The sequence below is a fragment of the Pseudoliparis swirei genome, chromosome 7, assembly GCF_029220125.1.
Source record: "Pseudoliparis swirei isolate HS2019 ecotype Mariana Trench chromosome 7, NWPU_hadal_v1, whole genome shotgun sequence".
In the NCBI taxonomy this organism is placed as follows: domain Eukaryota; kingdom Metazoa; phylum Chordata; class Actinopteri; order Perciformes; family Liparidae; genus Pseudoliparis; species Pseudoliparis swirei.
In genome coordinates, this window is record NC_079394.1 from 7,963,998 (window position 1) to 7,976,696 (window position 12,699).

Sequence of the window (12,699 nt, forward strand, 5' to 3'; positions counted from 1 at the left end):
AACAACCTAATGTAAGATTAGTTCACCATGTATTTATGTATGTACATGTGTATATATCAGAGTTTTTTTTAATTTATTGGATCATTTACTTTATTTTTAGAAACATATTTGGTTAAACTCACTTAAGGACCTCACAAATATGTTGCTGTAAGACTAAACATATGTATTGATGAAATCATTTGGCATAATATTCTTTACTTTTAAATGTAAGGTTCAAAAGGCCACTTAATGCACTGTACAGCACTGTCAATAAAGAACATTTAAAGACATCAATAAACACACGACAAACAACAAATATACTTAATCTCACGCTTGTCCAAAAAAAAAATTAAAAGCAATACTAGTCTTGCAGTTTAAGAGCATCATTTAAACTGTAAATATGTTCACATATTAGTTGAGATCCTAAATGGGAGAGCAGATATAAAACGTACAAGTTCAAAAGCATTTTAATTTAGAAAAAAATTAAAAATAGTTTAGCTTTTTGGCATGCACATTTCTTTAATGAAGGAAAAGTGCCTTGTTTTTATGATGATATTGATTCTATATCTCTTACAATAATGATTTCGTAATTGCTAATGTAGTTCTTCAGTACTTTATTTCACTTCTATGAATTCTGGCTCACAGAAAATGTTTACGAGATACAATTTGATATGTTGATGCGCCACTTTAGACTTGCCCCGTGTTGCCTCTGCGGTCACTGGGCAGGCTCTAATCTCTTGGCCGGCGATGTCCTTTTCTTCTGTTGAAAGCCTGGACAAAGAGGTGACCATGCGTTACCAAAGCATGTATATATTAGATTACATTATATTAGATATTCCTTTATTAGTCCCACAGTGGGGTATTTTCATACTAAATACTAATACTAAAATACTAAATATACAGAGGAAACTAAATATATCCACAAGGCAGTGACCAAAGTGAATTTCCAGCAGGTTAAAGTGTCCAGGAAAATAAAGTGCTGAGTGTGCCAAGATCTCCAGCGATCTACTTTTATTTTATTTATTACAGTCCAATAGAGAAAAAGCAAGAAATGTTAAAATGCAAACCTGAATCTGTAAGAGTTAACTGATTTAATTCCTCCTCCAGCTGCTCAGCGCTGATATCCAAGTGTCTGTAAGGTACCGCGGGCAGAGAGCTGAGCAGGTCAGAACCCGGGAGGCTCGGCTCCCCGGGGATTCGCAGATCGTTTGTTGGAACTTCCGGATAACTTGAGATGGAATCTGGCTTTGAATCATCCAACAAAGATTTCAGTTCCTCCTCCAACTCATCGATGTCTTCATCTACAAAAAAAACACAAGACAAACTTAGACCCTCCGTGATATTCATATCTACAAAGTATTCAAGATCTGACACTCAGTGCGTTTACATGATGGTATAATTCGAATCTTGCTTTAGTCGGACTCTGCTATCTTTTGGGGGATCTGCTGTTATCCCAATATACATGGCAGTGAGTAATTTGAATCATTGGACGAAAGCATGTCATATCCGAAACGATAGGTGGCGCTGTTTTCATTACAACTCGTGGTGATACAGCCATTTCCGCTTGACCTCTTCACCACTACCAACAACAACCAACAACAACAACATCAACATTTCGAGAAAGATGGCGAGCAGAGATGATGTTAATAGGAGTGGTGGCTCTTGTGTTCTCCATAGCGTTGTTTGTTTGATTTCTACTTATCGTCTCCTTCGACTTCCGGGTCACGACATGGGAGGGAGGGGGGAGGAGGGCGGCGGGATCTCAAGCATGCGCAAAGACGCAAAGTCCAGTTCCTAATCCAATTCACCGTTACATGCCGCGATAGTCGAATTTTCAACCGGATCGGATCGAGTTATCCAGGGGTGTTAATCGGATCGTAGTCGGACCGCACATAGTCGAACAAAGGTGTTTACATGAAACGGATAATTCGATTTCAGTCCGACTAAGCCAGTTATTCGAGTGCATGTAAACACGGTCACGATGTCATACCTGTGCTGGTCACGCCACTGGATAGAGTTTGGTTCACCTCATCTTGAGTGTCACATAACTGGTGAAATAATAGGAAAGATACATTAATATGTACAATATTACATTGAAATTATAAAATAAACAATGAACTATCAGTAAATATACTGTACCTCCTGTATTTGATCCACAAGACTCTCAGCACGTTCCACAGTCACATACTTCAGAGAAAGTCTCAGGGCCGACACTCCGGCCTGATACGCGTGCATAACCTACAAACATGGCCAGCACACATTTACAACACCGACCACCCCCGTGGTTATAGAGCTGATGCTCTCTCCGCCCTCTCACCATTTTATCAGTCTGCGAGTGGGCTATTCTGTCCAGGATTCCTCTGATGGATTCCAGTTTGGCGAACAAGCTGTCCGTTCTCTTCTCCACCCTTTTGCAGCCTCTCAAACACCTCAGTGCCTGTGGGATAGAGAGTGAATATTACCACTGAAACCAGTGCTATAAAGATTGGTTTGCACACAGGAAGATGGTTTTTTATTTCAGTTAAATTATGTTAGCACCTGTGATTTCTTCCCTTCCCGGAGAAGCGTCCTTGCTTCCTCTTTGCACCTGCACTTGGATAATACAAAGCTTCAGCAATAATCACAAGAATGCACGAGTTTAGAACATTTAAATGTAATGCAGTCATTCTGACTAATTAGTCCAATAGCTGGGGAAAAAAAGACGACTAAAGCATTACGTTGCACATTTAGAGCTGGTTATTTCACAACTGGAACAAGTTAATGACTACATCACATATGGTGAATATAATGATCTATTTCTACTGTAAGTTAATATTTGAGTTCATGTACTTGTCAGCCTCGAGGGTCAGTTTCTCCACCCGCTCTCCCAGCAGCTTCTCACTGCGCTGCAGCTGGTAGATTCCCATATCCACGTCGCTGACCGGGGAAACATGATCTTGCCCGGTCTGACAAAACTTGACAATCTGTAAAGAAGACATGTGAAGGCAGTTAACACTTAAAACATTGGACCAGCAATCACAGTATATCTCTTATCAGGCTTTGTCATGAAAGATAACTTGAAAACAGTGCGTCTTTTAAATGAGAATGTGTTTACCTTCTCACCCTCGTGCAATGAAACCGTCACTTGCTTGTCCCTCTGCAGCTGCAGGAGAGCCATGCACAGGGTGCCCTCGTCAGCCCAGCCACCAGAGGAGAGAGTACAGAGCTCTGGGAATGACACAATGGAGCGGCATGCAAATCCACTGCTCCGGTACGCCTTGAGTAACTCTGCTGCTTTCTCCTGGAAAACAAAAGAAAGCGAGCTTCACATCTAGCAGCTGCCCCAATAACATGTATGGCCAGCTCTGAACATCAGGGATTATTAAAGAGAAGCCATTCAGCACGGTGGAAAGTTGACCTGAGTAACGGGACCTTGCATTTCACACACTGGATTGCATGTTTCCATTTTTATTCAGAGATGCATACTATATTTAATGAAGATTATTATTTGTATCGAAGTCTTCTATCTGTTGTAAAAAACTGAGGGGGACTAATAAAGTTATTTCTGTTGAACTAAAGAATGCAATAAAAAAAAGCATGGTGCTTTACGTGATAACATTGTATTGCAGAGCCTCTTAAATCACACCAGGGAACACACACCTTCACTAGTTCAATGACAACAAAGGACTCCTCCAAAGGCACCGCGTTGCTTCCCAGAAAAGTTGAGAAAGTCCACTTCAGAGGTTTGACCAGCAGCAGGCCGACCCCCCAGGACAGCCAGCCGCAGTCCACATTGGCAGCGAACTCGGACTCCCTCTGGATCTTTCCACATCTGGCAGAGGTGAGAACACAGACTGTAACCAGAGTGACCCAGAGACAGTAACGGCCAGCAATGGCGGTCACAGTAACAGCTACCTGGCCATGGACTGGAGCACCGTCGCCAAGCCCAGAGGGGATCTGTCCTTCCTCCGGAAGGTCTCGTTCAGCTCCCGCAGGCTGACGCACACGGCGCCTCGGCGCCTGCAGCCTCTGACGACCAGAGCCGTCCAGAAGTCCATCTTACTGTCCCAGTCCGTCGTGTTGACATCTCGGTTCTCGTTGAAGTCCGAGAACATAAAATTCATCCGCTCGTCGTCGTCCCACTCGGACGTGTCCGTGGCGTTAGACATTTGCAGGACTTAAACTTTAGCGCAACCTTTATCGACTTGTTTAGCTCGTCGAGCGAGGCAGCTAACGTGTCGGCTAAAGTTCGGCTTATCAACGTTAGGTGAGGTTAGCTCGCAGCAGCCTCTCCCTGACACACACACACACACACACTGCGCGTGACCGTCGGTGTGTTGAAGGAGCTTGGAGAGCTTTGAGAGCGTTAGCTCGCAGACATTAGGCGGCTATCGACGCGGAGCGTCACCTCCACACGACACATGATGGGTGGATGTTCTGCCAACACGAGAACGTTTCACATGTCAACAACAAAATATGGCCGCGCGCGGTTTATTAACTCAGAACCGGGCGAAAAAGCGGCGACGATGTGTACAAATGATAAATGACGTCACTCCACCCGCGCAGACACCCCGCGCAACAAAGCAAGCGCACCCAGAACTCTGCTCCTCACGGACGTTCATCTTGCACATTGTACGCGCATATCCCTGAAATGAATGAGAACACTTCTTCCTAGGATACATGTGTGGTTTAATAAGTATTTTTAATTTGGGTTTCCACTGGAAACCCAAATTAAAAATACTTATAGGAAACTTTCCAGTGAGCACAAACTACTTTAAATGTACATTTCGTAATTTCCTTTTTTTAAATCTGCAATTATCCAGATTTAAGAGCTGACAATTTAATATGGTACCAATTATTTAAGAGGTATTTGTACTACAATACAAGTGAAACTAGAAGGTTGCAGGAGTTGTGTTATCACGGTTTTTGAGAAACAATTCTAACCACACAAGACAGGACAGAGGATCTATATAAACTGACTTTAATCATAACCCCTTCCATGTGCAAATGTATACCACAACAAATGAATCGAATTGTAAATGTGCATAAAAAACAGGAAATCAATATAATTTTTGGATCGCTTTAATATACATTCCCCAACATTTCGTAAACGTCTCTCAAATTGTTTATTTGTTATAACATATATCCACAAGTTTCCAAAAGTGCCAACAAATATTCTCTCATTTCCCACGTCCCCCCAAACAAACCACTGTTGTGAACTTGGGAGTCATTTTGGATAACACCTTTAAAAACACTACATTCTAAAGAGCTAAATCAGGTTCACATATTAAGTTAATTAAATGCAGGATTAGTTTGCTCATGCCTCAGACTGGCTCTGATCCTATGTTATTATTGCAGAATGAACATTAAATAAAAAATTCAATGGTACCTCATATATAAAGATAGACATAATGAAGAATTTAAAGTATTGTGATGGTAAGTATTGCTTGTTTACATAGTTATATCATATATATTGCACTGTGTCATGCAAAATGCTACACAGATAAACTACACTGTGTAATTTACAAAATCTTCATAGTTTTACAGTCAGTTACAATATTCAGTCTCATCCAGTGAATAATTCCGTCAATGCACATGCATATCCTTTTCACATTAGTAAAATGCAGCATACAATATCATATTTCTGAAAAATAATTTGCCTCGGTTAATATTTGGCAGAACAGAAGCAAATATGCAGCAGTGACAACCCGTAGGTTGGCATGTTACTGATGCTGTGTATTACTACATTATTTCATTCTGATGTTAAGGGATAGTGCAGACCTTAAATTACATGGCTTTAACACTTTGCAGTCTTACCTTTATTTGGCACGTGTTGATAAATGCTTAGAAACGCCTGGATGTCTACATGGCACTGAGGTCCAGCAACAGGTGCTGATAGGCCAGGGTGTTGCCTTTAAAGCTAGCGGCCAGCATTATGTCCTTGTTGTCGACAGATACTAAGCTGAACGCTCGCGGCGCTCTCATGTTGAGCTCCTGGAAGGGCTGAAAGCGTTGAGTGAGGTCATCCCACAGATATACGATGGAGAAGGAGAAATCACTTCCAAGAATGAGGTACTGGCGGAGGCCCACTGTGAAAGGATACACTGCCATCGAGCCTCGAGAGGGAAGAGTCTGGATCTCTATGAAACGCTGCCCTTCCCAGCGGAGGATCTTGGAGTCACCGATGAAGCGTGTGAGGCAAAGGTAAAGAACTTTCCTCACCCAAAAGTGCTTCACCATCTGTACATCTGCTAGCTCTGTGATTTGGGAGAAGAAAATAAACTGCTTCTGGCTTCGGTTCCACTGGTAAACCACCGGCGTCTGAGAGGCGCTGGAGAGGATGAGGTGAGGCTTCCCTCCAACAACAAGGAACTCCACATGTGTGTCCCGATGCCAGGGGTGAAGGGACTGGTGGGTATAGAAGCCATTGCTGTTCCAGCGGTAAATGCTGGTGGAGCCTGCCTTGGAGCTGTCTGCCACTACAAAGTACCACTCATCATCCAGCTGGAAGGTCTCCACAAAGTTGGGCTTCCTCACGCGAGTTGTGTCAATGTCTTGGATCTTGACAAAGCGCTGCGGGTCCTCCTCCCACCTGCGATACCAAAAGGGTTGTCATAGTATTCCTAAAGGTTTTTACAGTGAACAACACTTATTTGCTTTCTTGCTGAGAGCGAGATGATAAAACTATTCTCAGCCCAGATCGAGTAATGTATTGCCTCAATTTACTAGATTTACCATCGACACTGATTGGACATCTGTGTAAAAGGTGGCTACTTTTTATTATTATTTGTTATGCTGGAGAACCTCAACAGGGCTCTAGACCTGTACGATTATATTGTCTTACTTGTAGATATGAGATCCACCAAAGAGTTGAGCGACAACCATGTAGAGACTGTTGTTTATCACCACTGGTTTGCAGTACACAGCAGAGCGAGCTGCAGGAGAGATGCACATGAGCAGAAAAGCCATTAGGATAAAAAAAAATTAAATATGAAATGTTACAATAGTTGTGTTTTCATAGCTGGAAACTTACAGGTAATGTTATGAAACTTCCTGAAGACCATCTCCACGTGATCCCATACAAACAAGGTGCAGAACCCTGAATCCGGCTGAGCAAAGACCACATACTGATCCTCATTGAACTGATAGGACTCCACTGACACCGAGTGGAAAGGGAAGGTTTCGTAAACAGCAAAATCTATGGGAAGACAATGTGGAACTCAAGTACTTACAAAACAAGAACTTATGCCATGACACAATGTTCGATTGAGGGAAGGTGAAACCTGCGCTGATGCAGTTGAAGTCTCGTGGTGTGAGGTCGTGAATTCGCCGTCCCTGGAATTCAAAAGGGCTGGCACAGTAGATGGCAGGAACAGAAGTGTTGGATTTCTCCAGCCAGTCGACCAGCCATTTGATCTTACAGTCGCAGCGGAAAGAGTTCCCTCGCAGGTCTCTGAGCAAATCAGAATCAGCTTTAATGGCCAAGTATGTAAGCTCAGACAAGAAATTAGAATCTGTATTTGGGTGTTTTTCCATCTCTGTCAATGTACTAACGCAGTGTTTATAACGGCCAATAACAGCTAGGGACATAGACAACACTGAAGGACAGAAGAGGGTCAAGAATATAACTGGTATGTACACAAGGGCACAAATTATTTAAGAAAAGGAAAGAAAAAAACAGACAAAAGTATTTTAGTTGACCAACATGATGACACAAAGCACACACTGGAGCCAAACAGTTGGTCGTCCACTAAGCCCTGAAGGAAGTGTTTTGTCGTGACCGACTGGAGGGTCAAAGCTATCGGGTTGTTAAGACGCTGTTTTTATTTCAGTGAAGACACACGTACAAATCAGTGAGGATGTCTTGATGTTTGAAGAGATGTCTTGGCAGCTGCTGCAGGTTGTTGTTTGAGAGAGATCTGGAGAAAAGAAACGAGATAACACAGTCGTCCTTACTGGTTGTTTTGTATACAATTGCTAATAAATGTTCTGGTTTCTTAATGTATTTTAGCGCCATCCGATAGTCTATTGTGCGAAGTGACATTGGTAGACAGGGTGTCTCATCTTATTGGCTCGACACGATACTTACAGATAAGTCAGGGACTTGAGTCCTCTGAGGGTGTACTTTGAGAGAGCCTGGATGTCGTTGTTCTCAATGAAGCTGAAGAGAGAACAAACCACTCACAAGTCACACAGGGACGACAGCCTCGATTATAGGATGGCATGCTAGCTTGTGTTGTCAGGGCAGGGTACAATAGGAAGTTGACCGTAAGCCGCAATGATGTCAGTAATATGATTGATTTACGATCACAAGGTAATGACTTGTCTATTTGCAGTTAAAAACAAAGATGTGACAATACAGATACATATTTTGTTATTTAAAAAAAAAGTGTGATAGATCCCTACTGATTAATACAATCAGGGTATAAACTGCCAAGAAAAAATGTAAAAAAATACATAAATAAGACTATTGGTAGTAAAAGCTAATTTCATGCCTTTGATTAATATGATATACATAAGTGCAGCCAATGTAAAGAGGTCTAAGTCTCAGCGTCATTTGATCCCGTCCTGTTTTTTTTCTATTGTTAGACGATGAATACAGCATGAGCAGAGGTGGCTGGATATGAAAGTGTGACTTTATTAGTATTCATAGCAGGTAGTGATGGTATTGGCAGTGATGCAGAGCGGCCTGATGGCTGGGCTGCAGCCAAAGCCACGCAGCAAGCCGCCGGAGGCGGGGCCATCGCTGAGAGCTGCATGCTCCAAGCCATCAGCTAACTACTTAATAAAGTCCATCCATTCACCAAATGGCATATTCAGCTTTATCACACTACGGAGGCTGTAGAGGATATATTTTCATTCCAATACTGCAGTCCAATCCTGAAATCTTTCAGTGCTGCATTGAGGGTAATTATATTCACTTTGCAGGAAACTAAAGCGACCTAGACGTGTTGTCATTAATCATTCACAAAAGTATACACTTTGCAGGAAACTAAAGCAACCTGGACATATTGTAATTAATCATTCACAAAAGTAAAAAATGCACGACAGAAGAATGTAAAACTGAAAATCTGCTGAAAACATTACAGCATAATGGTAAATGCAAAACATCAGGTAAAACTGGTAGAACTAATGTGCGAGTCAAAGTAAGCACGGTGACTCAGTAACAGTTGCACAGACGACACAGATTTAAAAAACTGGTCAATATGACTTGTCGATCCATTTAATGTGAGACACTTACAGGTACTGCAGGTGAGACAGGCCAGCGAAGGCATCATCAGCAACCAGGGTGAATGTGTTGGAGTTCAGGAGCCTGCAAGAAGAGACGGTAATGATGAAGTCGTGTCGATAGTATCGTTCAACTGAAGTGAGAGGGCGAAACAACCCACTGACACATTTACATCTAACAAGAAGGATTTGTGTTTGGGCTATAATTCAAAAATGCTTTTAGAAAAACAGTTATGATCTCACAGTATATAAAGCTAATGTAATGTAACATAAACACTTTGGAATCACACAGTCACACACAGACCTAGACGAACACACACACACGGACGTGACCACACACTCATGATTGCATCTGAGTAGATAAACGGGCCTTTGTCCGGCAGAGCACAACTGAAGGGACTCAGTGATTTGGTAATGACACTGATACAGAGCCACTTTACTCTTATTACTGCTATGTCACCACTGTTTTCAATAAGCATTCATTTCTAGTAGCTGAAGTCACTTCCATTGTCACCGCAAAACAAAAGCTGTCTGCAGCGCGACAATATCAGCTGTGTTAAAGCACGTGTGACCTGAAGTGTTGTGACCTTATTTTGAACAGGGACCAGTGTGGAGTTTCACTGGTAGTGGACGATATATAAATAAAGAGTTTGTGATGTTAGAAGGTTGGGAAAGTGTTCTGCTGTGGGTCGGGACACTCACAGGAACTGCAGAAGATGAAGGTGCGAGAAAGCTCCCTCTGGGATTGTAGTAAAGGCTGCGTTCACCATCGTCCTGTTAATAACAATATCATCATCATCTTCTTCATCATCATCATCATCATCATCATCAGATGTGTAGTAAAGTGTTTCATTGAGGAAAATGTCTTATTCCAATATAGACTGTGTATTTATGTATTACTTCTTTCAAGGCATGGCCTTCATTACAGTTTAAGTAGTAGGGCTAAATATATATGTAGGGCTAAATATATATATATATATATATATATATATATATATATATGAATGTAGGGCTAAATATATATGTATATATGTAGGGCTAAATATATAAATATATATGTAGGGCTATATATATATATAAAACTAGGACACACAAGCTCCTTCACATCTTCTCTATTATAAAAGGAGGACATTCTTGAGCCTGTGCTCAAGAATTCCCTCGACTCAATATTCAACCCTCTGGCAATAAGGGTCAGTGTCACATGAAAAGGGTCAACTTGTAACCTTCTAAGTAGAAAGTAATATTCCCACATGAAGTGTTAAGCTTTCCATTTCATTACGTGTGCTCCGTTTATTTAATGTATCTCTGAATAATAATAATTCGGACTTCTATAGTGCTTTTCTAAGTACCCAAAGATGCTTTACAGGGAACAAGAGACAGACAGAACAAACAAAAAGATAGCAGAGGGTGGGAGCCTGACGGATGTGGATGGGGAGAGCGTTCTCTTCAAGATTAGATCTCTCAGAGGAATATATTGTTAGTATTACTCTCTGGAGCTTGACAGCTGTGCTCCCCCCGCCAAGTAAATAGACAGAAATAAGGTACAATAAAGAGACATTATTCGTCATGTGATGCTGTCTGATATAAATCTCTAAATGCGAAGACACATTGCATCAAGAAAACATCAGCTGGCAACATAGCTATAGCCACTTTTAGTTTATTACAAGACAACTAAGGATTCACACATCATTACATAATAGAGGGTGACATCAGTGGTGTATCCATCCCTACCTGCATAATGCTGAAACTTCATGCAGGTTATAAAAAATATGCTTTTGACAACCACACACATGTTGGACTCACAAAGAGATGATTCCAGGTGGGAAGCTCTTGGGAATGGCCCTGGTATCCACACAGAAGGCACTGTCTTTGGTGCAGGAGCAGGTCGCAGGACATCTGGGGCTCTTTGGGGGTCTCCTGGCGTTTGATTCGCTCGGCAGGCAGAGACACAGACACAGAAGCGACAAGCCGATCAGCCTCGTCCATCTCTGTCCGAGCTCCGGCATCCTCAGGCAGGAGGAGAGGGCAGCCGTGTGGATGAGCTTCTTGAAGTTTCTCCTCAGTGGCTCGTTGAGAGGCGATGGTCAGCCCGCCTACAGCCCAGCCTCTCCGACGATGCTCAGCACAGAGTTGAGCACGAGAGTGAGGGAATGGGTAAGAGAGAAAGGGAGGGAGGAGGGGAAAGTGGGCATAGTCCTGTGTATCCTCGGTGGGGAGGGAGGGTGTGCTCTGCAGCTTCCTTGGATCTGTGTAATCTTCCTCTCTCCGGAGCCGCTGCCAGATAGCACACTGCAGGAATGACGAGCAAGGCTGCTTTCTCCGCACTCGGACCTGTAGGAAGCGTCGCTGACAATTCATTATTTACGACAGTCCACGCAGAAAAGATGAGAACAACAGTGGCAGGGAGGGAGAGAGGGTGAGGAGGCTGGGTCACTGCCGAGGGAACATTATACCACCATGTACCGCGGAGCTCTTATCAGGTGTGAAGTTATGTCGAGCTGCTGCAGCCGTGAGAGCAGACAAGCAGGCATCAAGGATGCAGGGGGACATGTGTGTGTGCATCCATGTGTCAGTGGCTGAGTGTGTGGGAGGCAGCTTGCATTCTGGCAGCTTCAAACAGCAACCAGGGAGGAGACTTCCTCAAAGCATGAAGTAGACCAAGAAACACTATATACCTGAAAACATTTGACAACAAATTAAACATTTGTATTTGAAGGCCACTACCTCACAGATGATAGTGACGATGAACACCATTGTTAACTCTGTGAAGCCTAAATTAACTCTCTTCCCATTTCTGGCTAGCCCATTTTTATATCTACTTATTCTCCTAAAGGGACAGGAGGACCCAATGACTTTGTAAACGTGGTCTTTAAGAAACAAACATTGACATAGTTCTTTTCACTTTAAGCTTACAGTGATGTATGTATTTTTTGCAACCGTGGGCCTCACAGGGTTGCACCAGTGATGACGTTTTGGGGGACTTGTGAGAGACATCAAAAAGGAGTGGTCGAATTTGAAAGAAGCAGGAGCTTCGGTTTGTAGTATGGGTCGAGCTCCACTTGGTCCTACAAATCCCATAATGCAACTCAACCGCATCCTGGCCCTCCCCGCCTTGTACTCCCAGTTTCTAACATACGCTTCTTATTAAAATGGGATAGTTTTCACCGGCTGAGTCATCGTGACATGTGCATCTTAATGTGTAAAATCGGTGTGCTGCTTTAATGGGATTTATTTATTTATTTTTCCATTAGAAACACAATGTTTGCTCATGATATCGTGCCTTCTAGCTTTGAATGAGTTTATGCACAAACAGCAGATAAGAAACTAATAGACGTGTCTTCCCTGTGACTCAGGCCCCAGCCACCAGGGGGCGCTGTTGACCACTACATAAAGGCCAACCGAGGCAGGTGACGTGCAGAGCGGCTGCACGGCTCCTGGCAGGGCCTCTGCCTCTGCCTCTGCCTCAGTGCCAGGCATCACCAGCCTTCCCTCACAACGACTCTGTTGTCCACC

The 12,699-nt window shown here is 42.9% G+C and overlaps 2 protein-coding genes across 2 annotated transcripts; both read right to left on the reverse strand.

The window, feature by feature from the left end:
- Positions 1-60: 60 nt before the first annotated feature.
- On the reverse strand, positions 61-4,439 carry chmp7 (charged multivesicular body protein 7). The gene is made up of 10 exons (XM_056418893.1): positions 3,874-4,439; positions 3,619-3,790; positions 3,074-3,259; positions 2,809-2,942; positions 2,518-2,566; positions 2,297-2,416; positions 2,119-2,217; positions 1,970-2,027; positions 1,047-1,280; positions 61-750 (listed from the first exon to the last, which is right to left on the reverse strand). The coding sequence occupies exons 1-10, from the start codon at positions 4,125-4,127 to the stop codon at positions 695-697; spliced, it is 1,362 nt and encodes a 453-aa protein (XP_056274868.1). The 5' UTR covers positions 4,128-4,439; the 3' UTR covers positions 61-694.
- A 585-nt stretch (positions 4,440-5,024) lies between these two features.
- On the reverse strand, positions 5,025-11,459 carry lgi3 (leucine-rich repeat LGI family, member 3). The gene is made up of 9 exons (XM_056418916.1): positions 10,990-11,459; positions 9,889-9,960; positions 9,200-9,271; positions 8,048-8,119; positions 7,806-7,877; positions 7,242-7,411; positions 6,992-7,156; positions 6,803-6,893; positions 5,025-6,550 (listed from the first exon to the last, which is right to left on the reverse strand). The coding sequence occupies exons 1-9, from the start codon at positions 11,190-11,192 to the stop codon at positions 5,821-5,823; spliced, it is 1,647 nt and encodes a 548-aa protein (XP_056274891.1). The 5' UTR covers positions 11,193-11,459; the 3' UTR covers positions 5,025-5,820.
- Positions 11,460-12,699: the final 1,240 nt, after the last annotated feature.

Coding starts and splice junctions, on each gene's coding strand:
- lgi3 (XM_056418916.1), bottom strand. CDS start 11,192: ATGCCGGAGCTCGGACAGAGATGGACGAGGCTGATCGGCTTGTCGCTT. Junction 9,272..9,888: donor CTTCATCTTCTGCAGTTCCT/GTGAGTGTCCCG, acceptor CTCTTCTTGCAG/GCTCCTGAACTCCAACACAT. Junction 6,894..6,991: donor GAAGTTTCATAACATTACCT/GTAAGTTTCCAG, acceptor TCTCTCCTGCAG/CTCGCTCTGCTGTGTACTGC.
- chmp7 (XM_056418893.1), bottom strand. CDS start 4,127: ATGTCTAACGCCACGGACACGTCCGAGTGGGACGACGACGAGCGGATG. Junction 2,028..2,118: donor TTGTGGATCAAATACAGGAG/GTACAGTATATT, acceptor TTATTTCACCAG/TTATGTGACACTCAAGATGA. Junction 1,281..1,969: donor CAGTGGCGTGACCAGCACAG/GTATGACATCGT, acceptor TTTTTTTTGTAG/ATGAAGACATCGATGAGTTG.